Consider the following 16,270-nt stretch of genomic DNA (forward strand, 5'->3'; position numbering starts at 1 on the left):
GCACAATGAGACCCGAGTGCCCACAGCACCTGCTGCCCTGCAGGAGAGTCAGTGGCTTCTTATAGGTCCCATTTCTCACTAAAAAGCACCCAAAGACAAATGTCCTTGTGAGCATCGGGGGTGAGAAGTGCGTGGCCTGGGAAGGTCTCTGCAGGGAGATGCTGGAGTTCAAAGTAGATAGAGAGAGAGAAAAATCAATGCTGAGAGAGAATCATTGATCAGCTTACCTCCTGCATATCCCACACTGCAGATCTACGCGGGGCTCAGGTATCCTCCTGGACTGTGAACGGAACCGTGATATTCTGGTTCATCTGTTTAAAATAGAGGCCTCGTGCATGAAATTCATACACTCTGGTGGGATCCCTCAGTCCGTCCTGCGACCTCTCACAGTCCGGGATCCTGTGGCAGATGTCCCTCTGAGGAAGGTAAATAACATTTATATCCATATAAAGAATTATACCAAAATGTTTGTACCACCTTTATTAAAAATAACCAAATATTGCCCTAACCGGTATTGCTCAGTGGATAGAGAATCGGCCTGCAGACTGAAAGGTCCCAGGTTTGATTCCGGTCAAGGGCATGTACCTTGGTTGTGGGCACATCCCCGGTAGGGGGTGTGCAGGAGGCAGCTGACAGATATTTCTCGCCCATTGATGTTTCTAACTCTCTATCCCTCTCCCTTTGTCTCTGTAAAAAAATCAATTAAAAAGATATATATTTAAAATATAAATAACCAAATATTTATTAAAATGGACATGATGGTGATATATTCAAAGATAAGAATATCTACCAGAACTCTGGCCTATTTGGCTCTGGATGGAGCGTAGGCCTACAGACCAAAGGGTCCCAGGTTCCATTCCAGTCAAAGGCACATACCCTGGTTGAAGACTCCTTCCAGCCAGGGCACGGGTCAGGGCTGATACAGGAGGCAACCAATCGATGTGTTTCCTTCACATCAATGTTTCTCTCTGTCTTTTCCTCTCTCTTCCACTGTTCCAAAGAGTCAATGTAAAAATATCCTTGGGTGAGGATTAACAACAACAAAAAGAATAACTATCAAAAAAAATGAGTTATTAATATATCTTTAATAAATGTCCAAGAATTTAGGAAATATACATTAAAGCAGGAAAATACTTAGAAAAAGCAAAGTTCTCCATTAAAGTGAAATGTAAAACCATGGTTACCAGAAAAGCTGGGAAGAACAAGGACAGATTAAATGAGGTCATGAAGCAACTACACAGCCACAGATATGCTCAGTATTATGAGTATAATGATGGGTTCAGTTTCATGCACCTGTCAAGATTTATGAATCACTATACTTAATACATGCAATTTACTCATTATAGGTTTTCAAAAATGTTTCAAGATAAAACAAATGTTACTCAGTTTGGAACAACAGGTTTTTCAACTCTATGTTCAGTCCATACTCTTATGCCCTCTGGGCGAGAGTGTCATCTCAGTGACAGAAAACGTAACAAACAATGAAAAACAATGAAGAACTTTCACCCAATAACCCACGGGAATACTGACTGGGTCACAAAGGACACATCTCTGGCCTAAAGACAACCTTTGTTTTCCTCTTAGTTTTGCTGCCAGAGCACCACTGGCTCTGATGGGAACATCTGAGAAGCTATTTGAAGCAACAAAACTTCTTGATCATCATCAGTGAAAATGACTGCAGCACAGAAGATAAACAAACCTGGAGTCCCTCAGATCTGTGTACACACGGCTTCTATAGTCTTTTCCCAAAAAAATGTCTGGGTGTAAGTTTAGATGAAGACCATTCCATCTAATGGGCTGCAGTCTGGTCCAACAAGAATTAGGCCAGTGTTTCTGCAGTGAAGGGGTACCCTCAAGGCGATGGTCTTGCAACCAGTGCCTGTCACCCATGGAATTGAAGGAATTAAAGCACATGGCCCTCTGCAACACCTGGGGAAAAGAATTCCTTCAAATGTCTTACCAGTCCTTGAAAACAGGAAAAAAATTAACGCTGCTCCCAGATATACTTCAGGTTGTCACAACTACCCCCTCTTGGGAATGACCTCTGTGTCTCAATGCATCCATTTCCACATGAGGAATAGAGAGTCCAGTGTTTCCTAGGAAAATATGGCCAGCAATGTACATTTGGAAAAAACTGCTCAGGTAATTTCTGGTCGATAGTCTTCCCCCAAAGGCAAAAATGTTTCAGAGCCCATATAAGTTTTTCCCCGAAGCATGCTTGGAGAGCCCAGATCTCCATATAAACTAACCCATAGAGTCAAAGAAGTCTTACAGAAAAGCCTTCATTATTTTGCAAGGAAAGAGCCATGAGACTGGCAGTTCTTCCAACTGGCAAGACAGCTCTTTATCTTAAAAATTTCAACAAACATACGTATGGTTCCAACATACAAACAAGCAAACAGAAGAGCAAAAATAGATGCAGGTATGTTACATAATGTAGGTGATTCAAAGTATGAGATAAATTCTGACTAATGTGACTTCACCTATCTTCTTATACAATTGTTAAGTCCTAACTAAGAAACTACATTTTCAACACATCTGAGAAACTTTTCACATTCGGACTCTTTTGTGCAGAGCAAATTTACAAATTAGGCTGAGAGCTATCTCACATTAATTACACTCATAACGACTTTCTCCTGTATGAACTCTCTGATGACTGCGAAGCCTGGTGATCCTGGTGTAAGATCTCCCACAGTCACTGCATTTATAAGGCTTTTCTCCTTTATGAACACTCTGATGTTGGCGAAGGACACTCTTCCAGGTAAAAGATTTCCCACATTCACTGCATTTAAAAGGCCTCTCTCCTGTGTGAACTCTCTGATGATTTTGGAGAGCACTGTTTTCAATGTAAGTTTTCCCACATTCAATACATTTATAAGGCTTTTCGCCTGTGTGAACTCTCTGATGACGACAAAGTTGACTGTTAATGGTAAAAGATTTCCCACATTCACTGCATTTAAAAGGCTTTTCTCCTGTGTGAATTCTCTGATGACGACAAAGTTGACTGTTACTGGTAAAAGATTTCCCACATTCACTGCATTTATAAGGCTTTTCTCCTGTGTGAACTCTCTGATGACGACAAAGTTCACGGTTACTGGTAAAAGATTTCCCACATTCACTGCATTTAAAAGGCTTTTCTCCTGTGTGAACTCTCTGATGATTTTGGAGAGCTGTGTTTTTGGTGAAAGTTTTCCCACAGTCACTGCATTTATAAGGAATTCGTCCTGCATGATTTCTCTGATGACGGCGATGGACATCGCTCCTGCTAAAAGATTTCCCACATTCACTGCATTTAAAAGGCTTTTCTCCAGTGTGTAATCTCTGATGATTTTTGAGAGCTCTGTTTAGGATGAAAGTTTTCCCACATTCATTGCATTTATAAGGCTTTTCTCCTGTGTGAACCCTCTGATGAATGTGAAGTTGAGACTTAGTGGTAAAAGATTTCCCACATTCACTGCATTTAAAAGGCTTTTCTCCAGTGTGAACTCTCTGATGTCTGTGAAGTTCGAACTTAACGGTAAAAGATTTCCCACATTCATTGCATTTATAAGGCTTTTCTCCTGTGTGAACCCTCTGATGAGTGTGAAGCTTAGACTTAGTGGTGAAAGATTTCCAACATTCATTGCATTTAAAAGGCTTTTCTCCAGTGTGAACTCTCTGATGCTTTTGGAGAGCTCTGATTTCGATGAAAGTCATCCCACATTCACTGCATTTATGAGCGTTTTTTTCTCTATGAATTCTCCGATGTAGACAAAGTGCACTTTTCCTGGTAAAAGATTTCCCACATTCACTGCAGTGAAAAGGCCTTTCTCCAGTGTGCACTCTTAGATGACAACAGAGTTTAATGGAAGAGTTGTAAGCTTTCCCACATTCACCACATATATAATGCTTTTCTTCAGTGTGAATGCTCTGATGAGAAAGAAGGCTACTGCTCTGGGTAAAAGATTTCCCACATTCATTGCATTTATAAGGCTTTTCTCCTGTGTGAACCCTCTGATGACTGTGAAGGTGAGACAAAGTGATAAAAGATTTCCCACATTCACTGCAGTGATGAGGCCTTTCAGCAGAGTGCACTCTGTAATGATGATATTTGCGAGTATTGAAATTTGAAAAAGACTTTCCACATTCACTACATTTATAAGGCTTTTCTCCAGTGTGAATGCGCTGATGACAATGAAGGTTACTGCTACTAGTAAAAGATTTCCCACACTCATTGCACTCATAAGGCCTTTCTGCTGTGAGAACACTCTGATCATAATGGAGGGCAGTGCTATTGGTAACAGGATTTCCAAAATCACTGTGCTCATAGGGCCTTTCTTCAGTGTGCAAAGCTTCATATTCACCTAGGCCGTTAATACTACTAAAAGCGTTCCCATATTCACTGTACTCATAATGCCTTTCTTCAGTGTGCAAAGCTTCATATTCACCGAGGCTGTTACTATTGCTAAAAGCTTTCCCATATTCACTGCACTGATAAGGCCTTTCTCCAGTGTGACCTTGCTGTACAAGATAAAAGCTAGAAAATTCGGTAAAATATTTCCCACAGTCAGAGCGCACAAAACATCCACATCCAACATTGACATCCTTTTCCTGAATAAATGTGTGGGTACAACTAATGTCTTTCTTAGATTCTTTTCTGGCGTAATAATTTTTTGTCCTTTGAAATGTCATCCCATGTGTCGAAATAGCATTTGGACAGTCCCTGGTCTGAGTAGCCGTTAGGTGGAGCTGTCCTGATTCGGTAAGAACACCCTGACCAACCTCCCCACATGTGAAACCATTTTGGGACACATTGAAATTGCAGCTGTTTACAAGGGAGATCCTGTCCACACCTCTAATGAAAGTCTTCTCTCTCACATGCCATTGGTGAATATTGACACTGAAGTAAAACCGTTTTGCACATGCCCCACACCTCAACAGTATCTGTCCGTATTGTGTTCCCTGCAGCTCCATCACGTGGAAAATGTTTCCCAAGACTAGTCCACAACTCTCACAGGAGTGGCTCTTCTGGGAAGACAAAGGGAACTGGGGATTCCTTGCCTGTGAAACTCTCACAAAAAAGTTCTCTTCAGTCACTGCCTCCTCATTCTCTGCTCCACAGCAGCAACCTGAACAAAAGGAAACACTGGTAAAGTACATGTTCACCCTATGAAATCAGAATATCTTCACCACAAATGTTTCTCTGTCATGACTAGGCCTGAATCCATAGAAAGATTTTAAGGACCAGTGAGGTATACTCTGAGGAAACTGTTATTATGCATATCGTGGCCCCAAAACTCAGTTGATGATGAAAAGAAAACCAAGAGAGGGACAGCAACACAGGAAGGGACACAAAGAAGAGAGGAAGGCTCTACTCATTTTTCCTGCACAAACGGCTTCCATTACCACCTTATATGTTGGCCATGTGAGTCTATGTAGAATCATTTAAAACAGCTCAAAGTCATAAAAATGTATTGTATTAGACCACATGATGTTCAACGTCAATATAATAACATGTGTGCACTCCAAGGGACTGCAGGCATGGACCAATGTTAGAGGGCAGAAAAGAGAGACCTGTGAAAGGTGCAAAGTCAAGAGAGGCGAAGGTTATCCATGGGCTGGGAATCCCAGTAGAAATGATCACTATGAAAACTGAGTGCTGATAGAACCAAGATGGCGGAATAGGTAAACACCAGAAATTGCTGCCATCACAACCACTTCAACAATACAACTAAAAGACAAAACAGACATCATCCAGAACCACAGGAAGGCTGGCTGAGTGGAAATTCTACAACTAGAAGGAAAGAGAAAAGCATACTGAGACTCAGTGGAGGTGCGGAAGTAGAGTGTAGAGATATGGAGGCGCACGCGGAAATGGATGGCAACTGAGCACGTGGCGCAATTGGAAAGGGCTGGCAACTGAGGACGTGGCCCAAGAGGAAAGGGCTGGCAAATGAGGTCACGGCTGTCTTTTTCAATCGGGAGGGAGTCTCAAGCTCCCTACTTCTCTGAACTCCAAATCCGGGCGAGTCTCTGGCGACCCAGACTCATTCGGGGAGAAACTGGACTGTCTGGCATCGGTCGTAACTCGAGGGTGGCTTTCTCTCAGCGGAACTTGCAGAGATTACCGGGACACTGAGTCACTGGGCCTCTTAGGGTAGGACTGAGGAGCAGCCATAGCTGCTGGCTCCGCCCCGTTGATCCCCTGAGAACCCACCCCACCCAATCTGTGCGTAGAGGCTTTTGCATATCAAAGGCCTGGCCCTTTTCAATCTGGAAATTACCTAATAACTGCAGCTGGGTCAGAGAGAACCAGAACTTCCAAAAGAAGGCCCAAGGCCCCACAGCACCTTGCTCTGCTTCACAGCTGGGCCTCATCTGGGCACCTCCAAACCCCAAACAAAGTAGAGGAATCTGCAGATCTCTCTGTAGCTCCTGCTGAGTAGCCTCAGACAGAGACTAAATTAGCACCTCCTTAGAGATTCAAGAGCCAGTGCACCCAATGGTCAGAGTGGGACAATACAGATTAAAACTCCTCAGATCCATAAGGGACACACTCAGTGGGCAGACTCAGTGAGCACCAAAGCACCACTGAAGCAAGTCTTGCCCCAGAAGGGTGCCTCTAAAACAGAAGTTCTCCCACTGCAGACATAGCTGATTCTCACAGCCAACAGGCCTTGATGGTCAATTCCTCCCAGTGATACCAACTACAATCAAGGCTTAACTACAACAACACTGTGCAGAAAGCCCACAAGGGGGTGCACCAAGAGTGTCTACCTCAGGTAATTGGGGAGGCTGAGCCACTGGGCCCTATAGGACTCCTAACACAGAAAGCCCCTCTATCAACACAATGAAGCATAAAAAAATGCCGAGACAAAGAAACAGGACACAAATGACAGAAATGGAGGAAAGCAAACTACTGGATATAGAGTTCCAAACCACACTTTTAAGGATTTTCAAGAATTTTCTAGAAACCACCAATAAATTTAGTGAGACCCTTAAGAAATCTAGTGAGACCCTCGAGGTTATGAAAAAGGACGAACTAGAAATTAAGCATACACTGACGGAAATAAAGGATATCATGAAGACTTCCAACAGCAGTCTAGAGGATCACAAGAATAAAGTCAAAGGTTTGAAATACAAAGAAGCAAAAATCACCCAACCGGAAATACAAAAAGAAAAAAGAATGCAAAAATATGAAGACAGTGTAAGAAGCCTCTGAGACAACTTCAAACGTACCAACATCTGAATTATGGGGGTGCCAGAAGAAGAGAGAGAGCAAGATATTGAAAACCTATTTAAAAAAAATAGTAACAGAAAACTTCCCCTACCTGGTCAAAGAAATACACTTACAAGTCCAGGAAGCACAGAGAACCCCAAACAAAAGGAATCCAAAGAGGACCACACCAAGACACATCATCATTAAAATGCCAAGAGCAAAAGACAAAGAGAGAATCTTAAAAGCAGCAAGAGAAAAACAATCAGTTACCTACAAGGGAGTACCCATTCGACTGTCAGCTGATTTCTTAACAGAAACTATGCAGGCCAGAAGGGAGTGGCAAGAAATATTCAAAGTGATGAATACCAAGAACCTACAACCAAGATTACTTTACCCAGCAAAGCTATCATTCAGAATTGAAGGTCAGATAAAGAGCTTCACAGATAAGGAAAAGCTAAAGGAGTTCATCACCACTAAACCAGTATTATATGAAATGCTTAACGGTATCCTTTAAGAAGAGGCAGAAGAAAAAGGTAAAGATACAAATTATGAACTACAAACATGCATCTATCAACAAGTGAATCTAAGAATCAAGTGAATAAATAATCTGATGTACAGAATGAACTGGTGATTATAATGAATTAGGGACATAGAAAGGGAATGGACTGACTATTCTTGGGGGGGAAAAGGGAATGGGAGATGCGGGAAGAGACTGGACAAAAATCGTGCACCTATGGATGAGGACAGTGGGTGTGGAGTGAGGGCGGAGGGTTGGCGGGAACTGGGAGGAGGGGAGTTATGGGGGGGAAAATAGAGGAACAAACGTAATCTGAACAATAAAGATTTAATTAAAAAAAAAGAAATATTCAAAGTGATGAATAGCAAGAACCTACAACCTAGATTACTTTACCCAGCAAAGCTATCATTCAGAATTGAAGGTCAGATAAAGAACTTCACAGATAAGAAAAAGCTAAAGGAGGTTATGACCACCAAAACAGTATTATATGAAATGCTGAAAGGTATCCGTTAAGAAGAGAAAGAAGAACAAAAAGGTAAAGATACAAATTATGAACAACAAATACATATCTATCAACAAGTGAATCTAAAAATCAAGTGAATAAATCATCATATGTACAGAATAAACTGCTGAATATAATAGATTCAGGGGCATAGAAAGGGACTGGACTGACTATTCTTCGGGAGGAAAGGGGTGTGGGGGGTATGGGAAGAGACTGGACAAAAATTCTACACCTATGGATGAGAAGTGTAGGTGGCGGGGATAAGGGTAGAGAAGGGGTTGGGAACCGGCTGCAGGGGAGTTCTAGGGGTAAAAAAGAGGAACAACGGTAATAATCTGAACAATAAAGATTTAATTTAAAAAATTAATAAATTTGCCAAAAACTTAAAAAACATAAATATATAAATAAAAATCCCCTGTGCTGGACCAATTTATCCTTCCCTCTGTACTCCAAGCCTGTGGCAACTACTAAGCTTTTTACTCTCTGTATAGTTTTCCCTTTTCCACAATGTAATGTAGCTGGAATCATACAGTATATACCCTTTTCAGACTGGCTCTTTTTACTAAGCGATATATATTTAAGTTCCTTGCATTCCTTTCTTGGCTCAAGGGGTCATATCAATGTGGGGAGATCTTGCTTCTTGGTATTCCCATTCCTAGTTTGATTTTTCTCTATTTTCTCTTTTTGTTGCTCAATATTTCATTGTACGGATGCACCACAGTTTGTGTATCCACTCAGCTTTTAGGGGACATTTTGGTTGCTTACAGTTTCTTTGCAATTAGCAATAAAGCTGCTATAAACAAGGAAAGAAAGAAAGAAAGAAAGGAAGAAAGAAAGAAAGGAAGGAAGGAAGGAAGGAAGGAAGGAAGGAAGGAAGGAAGGAAGGAAGGAAGGAAGACAATGTTGGGTTTCCAGCTATGAATGTAACAAAGGCCAACCAAGAATTCCTCCCCAGTGACCCTTCTCCAAGGCAAGACCACCTATGACACCACTGTGTCATTAATAAAGTACTGTTTCGCCCTACCCAGTTTGCCCCTGTGGACATAATGTCGGCCTGTGGACTGAAGGGTCCCAGGTTCAATTCCAGTCAAGGGCATGTATCTTGGTTGTAGGCACATTCCCAGTAAGGGTTGTGCAGGAGGGAGCTGATTGATGTTTCTCTTTAATTGATATTTCTAACTCCCTATCCTTTTCCCTTCCTCTCTGTAAAAAATTCAATAAAATACATTTAAAAATAAATAATAAAATTATGTTTCTTATGTGATGCACAAAGGATTCTTCCGGTTAAATCCCACTTGACCCATTCCATGGGATAAATGATGCAAATCTTCAGAGAAAAACAAAAAAGGTGGATGATCAACACTGTAGTAGAACAACAAAGGACAAATGAGACAACAGACAAATGACCTATTTGAGCCCTTGCTGGCTTGGCTCAGTGGATGGAGCGTCTCCCTGGGAACTGAGGGGTCCTAGGTACAATTCCGGCCAGGGCATGTGCCGGGGTTGCAGGCTTCATCCCCAGGAGGTGGTGTGTAGGAGGCAGCCGATTGATGATTCTCTCTCATCATTGATGTTTCCATATCTCCCTTCCTTGCTCAAATCACTAAGAATATATTTTTTAAAAACCCACCTATGTGAGTGACACCGAAAGAATGCAGAATTAGAGATATAACCGTCTCCCCTGAGCCCAGTATAAGTACACAGCTACTCATGAACAAAAACCCCATATGAAATAGGAGTAAGAATAACATGAAGATGGTATAACAGACACAAATAAAGAAGTGTACAGAAAGAATGACCAGAAAAGACTGGGTGAATAAAGATATTTGAAAATACTACAGTAAAAAACAAGGGTCAGAATTATCTCCAGCAGCCCCTGTGCTTTTGCTATCATTGACCAAAGTGGCCTGTTCTTAAAAGAACACTAGAAATTTTTGTGTTTAAAAACCACAGAATGCCTTGGCCAGTATGGCTCAGGTGGTTGGAGCATCATGCTGTGTACCAAAGCGTCGAGTATTCAATTCCCAGTCAAGGCACATATCAGTATATGGGTTCCATTTCCAGTTACCTTGTGTGCAGAAGTCAGTAGATGGATGTTTCTCCCTCACATGGATCTTTCTCTCTCTCTCTCTCTCTCCCCCCAGCCATCTCTCTTCCTCAAATATTTAAACAAGCATCAGTAAAAGGAGATAAAGCAAAATAAAACAATACAAATATTGGCTACTCTTGACTTTGACTAAAGCAAAGAACAAAAACCAACAAACAACAACAATCTTCAGGGGGGTAGGGGAGGCTGGGGGAAGTCAATTGGTGAAGAAAAAAAAATGTTCAAAGAAATGAAAGGTAAGACATTATACCTGACACTAGGAACCACAAAGCATCATAAGAGATGTTGAGCCCTAACTGGTTTGGCTCAGTGCATAGAGTGTCGGCCTGCGGACTGAAGGGTCCCAGGTTCGATTTCCATCAAGGGCATATACGTTAGTTGCGGGCACATCCCAAGTAGAGGTGTGCAGGAGGCAGTTGATCAATGTTCTCTCTCATCGATATTTCCAACTCTCTATCCCTCTCCCTTCCTCTATGTAAAAAATCAATAAAATATACTTCTACATAAAAAAAAAAAAAGAGATGTTGATGTTAAGAGACAACATGACCCTCCATAGAGAAATCTGACAAGATCCCATATGAGCTTCTGAAATTTATAAACAAATTCAGAGCCCTGGCCATGTAGCTCTCCTGTTGAGTGTGTGGTCCACATGCACCACAGCTGTGGGTTTTCTAGGGCACATGTAGGGGACAGCCAATAAATGCTTAGATGGGTAGAACAGCAGATCAGTTTCCCTCTCTTTCTCTGTTTCCCTTCCTGTCTCTAAAATCAATAAATAAAGGCTGGCTCAGTGATTGAGCATAAACCCATGACCTAGCACAGTGGTTCTCAACCTTCTGGCCCTTTAAATACAGTTCCTCATTGCTGATCCAACCATAACACTATTTTCGTTGCTACTTCATAACTGTAATGTTACTACTGTTATGAATTGTAATGTAAATATATGATATGCAGGATTATCTTAGGCGACCCCTGTGAAAGGGTTGTTCCACTGCCAAAGGGGTCGAGAACCAAAGGTTGAAAACGGCTGACCACAGCGATCAAAATTCCAGCCTTTGTCAGAAGATATGTGCAGGTTGCCGGCAAATCTCCATTGGGGGGTGTGCAGAAAGTAGCTAATCAATGACTCTCTCATTATTCATGTTTCTATCCGTCTTTCCTTCCTTTCCTCTCTGAAGTCAATAAAATATACTTTAAAAATAAATAATTTAAGGAATAAATAAATATCCTTGGCCCATGTTGCTCAGTTTTGAGAGTGCTTGCTTGCACACTGGAAGGTCATAGATTTGATTTTCTGTAAGAGGCAGGTATGTGGCTTTGAGGTTCAATCCCGAACCTAGTGGGGACACATGTGTGAGGCAACCAATTGATGTTTCTCTCTCTCTCTCTCTGCTTCTCCCTTTCTCTCTCTTAGAAAAAAAAAATCATTGGTAAAAATATTCTCACTATTCAGGTGAAGATAAAAGAAGAAAGAATTGAATTCAGAAAAGTTATGGGAGAGGAGATCCAAGACGGCGGTGTCCACAAGGGCTTATACTCACTTCATTCCACAACCACATCAAAATTACAAGTAAAATGCAGAAAAACAATCAGCCAGAACTCCTGGAAAGCTGGCTGAATTGATGCCTTAGGACAGTGGTTCTCAACCTGGCCTGCACATTAGAATCACCTGGGAATGTTTTCAATAACCTGATTTCTGGGCCTCATCATTAGTAACAACGAAACAGAATTTCCAAAGGATGAGGCCCAGATATCAGGATTTTAAAAAGATTCCCAGGTGATTCTAATGTACAGCCAAGGTTGAGAACCATTGTCTTAGCACTGGACAGGTAAAGTGGAAAGCACACTGATACTGGTAGGAGGTAGAGAGGAATGGAAGGTGTTGGTCGTGTACCCATGTGGGACACTTTTTTAAGTGGGAGAGAGATCGTCTCTGCAGAGGTCACCTGGAAGAAAAAGCGGTCCCAGTGTCACACCAGACACCCAGCACAGCGTCCCAGACTGGGGAAAAAAGGGCCTACTGGCAGTAAGAACTACGGGCTGTAAAAACCAGTGCGGACTGGGGCTCAGTGACACAGAGGCTGCAGGAGACCCAGCTGCTCCTCTTACAATGCCAGTACCATGAACTGAACTTACAACCTCACCCTTCTTGCCATGTTATATCTGATAAGGGTTTACTCTCCAAAATTTACAGAAACTCATACATCATAAGAAAAAGGTAAACAATCCAATCTAAAAATTGGCAAAGGACCAAATACACACTTTTTGAAAGTGGATATACAGAAAGCCGAGACATATAAAAACATGCTCAAAGCCACTTATCTGAGAAGCGCAAATCAAAACGACAATGAGATATCATCTCACACCTGTCAGGATGGCTATCATCAACTAATTGATAAACGACAAGATACTGACAAGGATTCAGAGAAAAAGGAACCCTTGTGCACAGCTGGTGGGAATGCATATTGGTACAGACACTGTGGAATATAGTGTAGAGTTTACAAAAAACTAAAAATGGAACTCCCAACTGACCCATCTAGGAAAATATCCCAAGAAATCAGACACAGCCCTAGCCAGTTTTGCTCAGTGGATAGAGCCTGCAGGTTAAAAGGTCCCAGGTTTGATGCAGCCCAAGGCAACATGCAGCGCTGTGGGCTCGAATCCCAGTAGGGTGCGTGCAGAACGCAGAGATCAATGATTCTCTCTTATCATTGATGTTACTATCACTCTCTCCCTCTCCTCTCCTCTCTCTGAAATCAATAATGAAATATTAAAAAAAGAAAAAAAGAAATCATAAACACGAATCAGAAAGGACATGTTGACTCCTATGTTCATAGCAGCATAATTTAAAACAGCTAAGATCTGGAAATAGCCTAAGTGGGCATTAGTAGATGAGTGGATTAAAATCTGTGGTACGTACATCTTTGGCTCAAATAAATTCACAAAAATTCGAAAAAAACACACACTACAAAATGTGGTACATCTACACAGTGGAATTCTATGCTGCTGTTAAAAAGGAGGAACTCTTGCCATTTGCAACAGCATAGATGGAACTGGAGAGCATCATGCTAAGCAAAATCAACCAGGTGGAGAAAGATGAATATCACAAGATCACTCATTTGTGGTCAATGAGGGAAAATGGAGACATATGTAATACAACATATATTACTTTAAACAATAAAGAATTTTTTTAAAAAAATTGTGAAAATATCCATAGTACACAATGCAATCTACAGATTAAATGGAACCCTGAATGTGACACCAACCACCAGACAAAAAAGAAAAAATAAACAGTCCAGATAACAACAAATAAAGAAAAGGCTTCTTCACAGCACAAAAGCAATAAACAAAATGAAATGAAATGAAATCTAGAGAACAGAAGAACATAGTTGCAAATCATATGAAGGAATAGCTTGGAAAGATAGTGGATGCAGTTCTGATCAGCACAATTAAGCAAATATTGAGATATAGACAGAAATTCACACAAAAAGTTGGAATTCTCAGGGAATGATAAAGTTATGTTATACTATAACTACACTGTCAGCTAATAACAATGCAATGACTTGTCTGAAAACCAAACTCGATATAGCTTCATTAAAAATACTTTATTGCCCTAACCGGTTTTGCTCAGTGGATAGAGCGTCGGCCTGCGGACTGAAAGGTCCCAGGTTCGATTCCAGTCAAGGGCATGTACCTGGGTTGCGGGCAGATCCCCAGTGGGAGATGTGCAGGAGGCAGTTGATCGATGTTTCTCTCTCATCGATGTTTCTAACTGTCTATCTCTCTCCCTTCCTCTCTGTAAAAAATCAATAAAATATATTTAAAAAAAACAAAACTTTATTGTGCCCTAACCAGTTTGGCTCAGTGAATAGAGCGTCAGCCTATGGACTCAAGGGTCCAGGTTCGATTCTGGTCAAGGGCATGTACCTTGGTGGCGGGCACAACCTAGTAGGGAGTGTGCAGGAGGCAGCTGATCAATGTTTCTAACCCTCTATCCCTCACCCCTCCTCTCTGTGAAAAAAATAAATAAAATAAAATTTTAAAAAATACTATATTGCTAAGCAATAGTAACAAGCATCTGAGCTTGCTAGAAACATGGTGGCACTAGACCTGCTGAATGCAGGGTTGCTAAAAATGTGGACTTTGTAGAAATGTGGGTGTGGGGCAGCAATATCTGCATCTGAAAAGCACAATTAAGTACATGGAAAAATATGTTCCTGGATGTGATAAGCAATTAATATATAATATATACAAGGTAGTCACGAGAATGTTTAACCAAAAAATAGCGTTATTAAGCAGGAAAAGGACATAGAAACAATTCCTCTAAAAGTATGTACAAATGACCAACAAGAATATAGAAAATGCTTTCCTCAATGATCAAGGTGGAATCACTCAGTCTTCCAAACACACTACCAAACACAAGTCTTCCCTGTGAATTTAGTACAGCGGGGACTATTGGTACTTCAGGAATAGAAGGGAGCAGTGGAAACACACCAACCCTCCCCAGGACAGCAACTACCCAGGAAACTGGAAAAACAAGCAGTACCACAGTCTACCTGGGAGGACAGTGCACACCCTGGGGGATGGGGTCTGGAAAACCTCTAAGCCAAGTCCAGGTCACTGGTGAGAGTGAGGGTCTTACCCAGGGAGGATATAAGTTCAAAGTTCTCCAGCATCACATTCAGGTACAGCTGTCTCTGACCCTCATCAAGGAGGCTCCATTCCTCCCTGGAGAAGTACAGGGCAATGTCCTCAAAGGTCACGCCAACCTGTCAGAATGGAGACAATGAAAACCAAAGCTGCCTTTCTGAGAACCAGTAATTCTACACCTTACACACCTTGCCCTTCTCAACTTCCTCCAGGGCACCCGGTTACTGTGGACACCAGGCCCTAATGCCAGTGCAGGCTGCTCTCTCATCACAATCCCATTCGTCACTGTGATGGCCCTCAGCAGAGCAGCTGGGTTGAGAGGGAAGCATTGGGACAGGGGAGGGTAGAGGGCAATGCCATTTAAGGTCTGGGCGATGCCTGCAGGGCCCCAGCCTTCCTGCCAAGCAAAACCACTGCAGTCTCCTAGATCCTGCCTCCAAGACAAAGCCAAGCGTCGGTTTATGCTTCACCTTTAAGTCCCCACACCAGGTCCCGGGACCATCAGCTCACACTTCCCCCAGATGTGCTCACCACTGTGTAATGTTTATCCCCTTCCCATGTTCAGACCCCAGGTTCACTCCCTCAGCTCTGCCCCCTTCCTGCTCCAATGCCACTGGATCTCGCTGGACTCACCCATGAACCTGGCATATGGCGGGTAGAGAGCTTGTAGTCCAGCCGGATCCAGGACCACCCCAGGCCCCTGATGGACCCACAGCCGGGAAAGCCCCGAATGAGGCTGTGACGTCCTCCCTGCAGCCTCTGATCTTTCCGTCAATACTCACAGCCACATCCTCAGGGACCTTCACATGCAAGTCACCCCCGTCCCCTCTGCCCCGCACTTGCTGTGTCCTCAGAAGCCACAACACTCCTCTCTCCCCTCCGCCTTCCTCACGGTCCTCCACGCGGGACTGAGCTGCAGGACGGGACAGGCGCCCTCCCCAGGCTGTGGTGTCTGTGTGAGGAGGCGGTGAGGGCCTGGGGGACTCGACTCACCTCAGCCCGTCTCCTCAGCGGGGGCGCCGCCATTGCGCTCTGTGGGCTGAGCCGGGCGGGAGTAGAAGCCGCTGCAGGAATGGCGGCCCCAGTCCCGGCCCTGGCGTGGGTCCGTGTGGCGACTCCAAGCTTCAATCCCACGTCGGAGCTGTGAGCACCACTCTCCGGCCTTCTCCAAGGGACTGCGGACACGGAAAACCTCATCCCCTGAGACAAAAATCTGAGAGGATGAAGTCCTGCCACAAGGATTATCGGTCCCGCCCTCCCGAAGCGGCCAAACGGAAATGCCTCCTCTGAGCCTCC

General features: G+C 42.9%; 1 protein-coding gene across 1 annotated transcript; it reads right to left on the reverse strand.

Moving 5' to 3' along the window:
* Positions 1-1,078: 1,078 nt before the first annotated feature.
* LOC139000316 (zinc finger protein 420-like) lies at positions 1,079-16,000 on the reverse strand. Its single transcript, XM_070402553.1, has 3 exons — positions 15,968-16,000; positions 14,967-15,093; positions 1,079-5,108 (listed from the first exon to the last, which is right to left on the reverse strand). The coding sequence occupies exons 1-3, from the start codon at positions 15,998-16,000 to the stop codon at positions 2,611-2,613; spliced, it is 2,658 nt and encodes an 885-aa protein (XP_070258654.1). The 3' UTR covers positions 1,079-2,610.
* Between the last annotated feature and the right edge of the window lie 270 nt (positions 16,001-16,270).

Source organism: Myotis yumanensis, unplaced genomic scaffold (genome assembly GCF_028538775.1).
Source record: "Myotis yumanensis isolate MYYU_CA2020_CCGP unplaced genomic scaffold, mMyoYum1.0.hap1 SCAF_23, whole genome shotgun sequence".
Lineage (NCBI taxonomy): Eukaryota > Metazoa > Chordata > Mammalia > Chiroptera > Vespertilionidae > Myotis > Myotis yumanensis.

Coding starts and splice junctions, on each gene's coding strand:
- LOC139000316 (XM_070402553.1), bottom strand. CDS start 16,000: ATGGCGGCGCCCCCGCTGAGGAGACGGGCTGAG. Junction 15,094..15,967: donor CGCTGAGGAGACGGGCTGAG/GTGAGTCGAGTC, acceptor CCATTCTGACAG/GTTGGCGTGACCTTTGAGGA. Junction 5,109..14,966: donor TGAACTTATATCCTCCCTGG/GTAAGACCCTCA, acceptor CCTTTTGTTCAG/GTTGCTGCTGTGGAGCAGAG.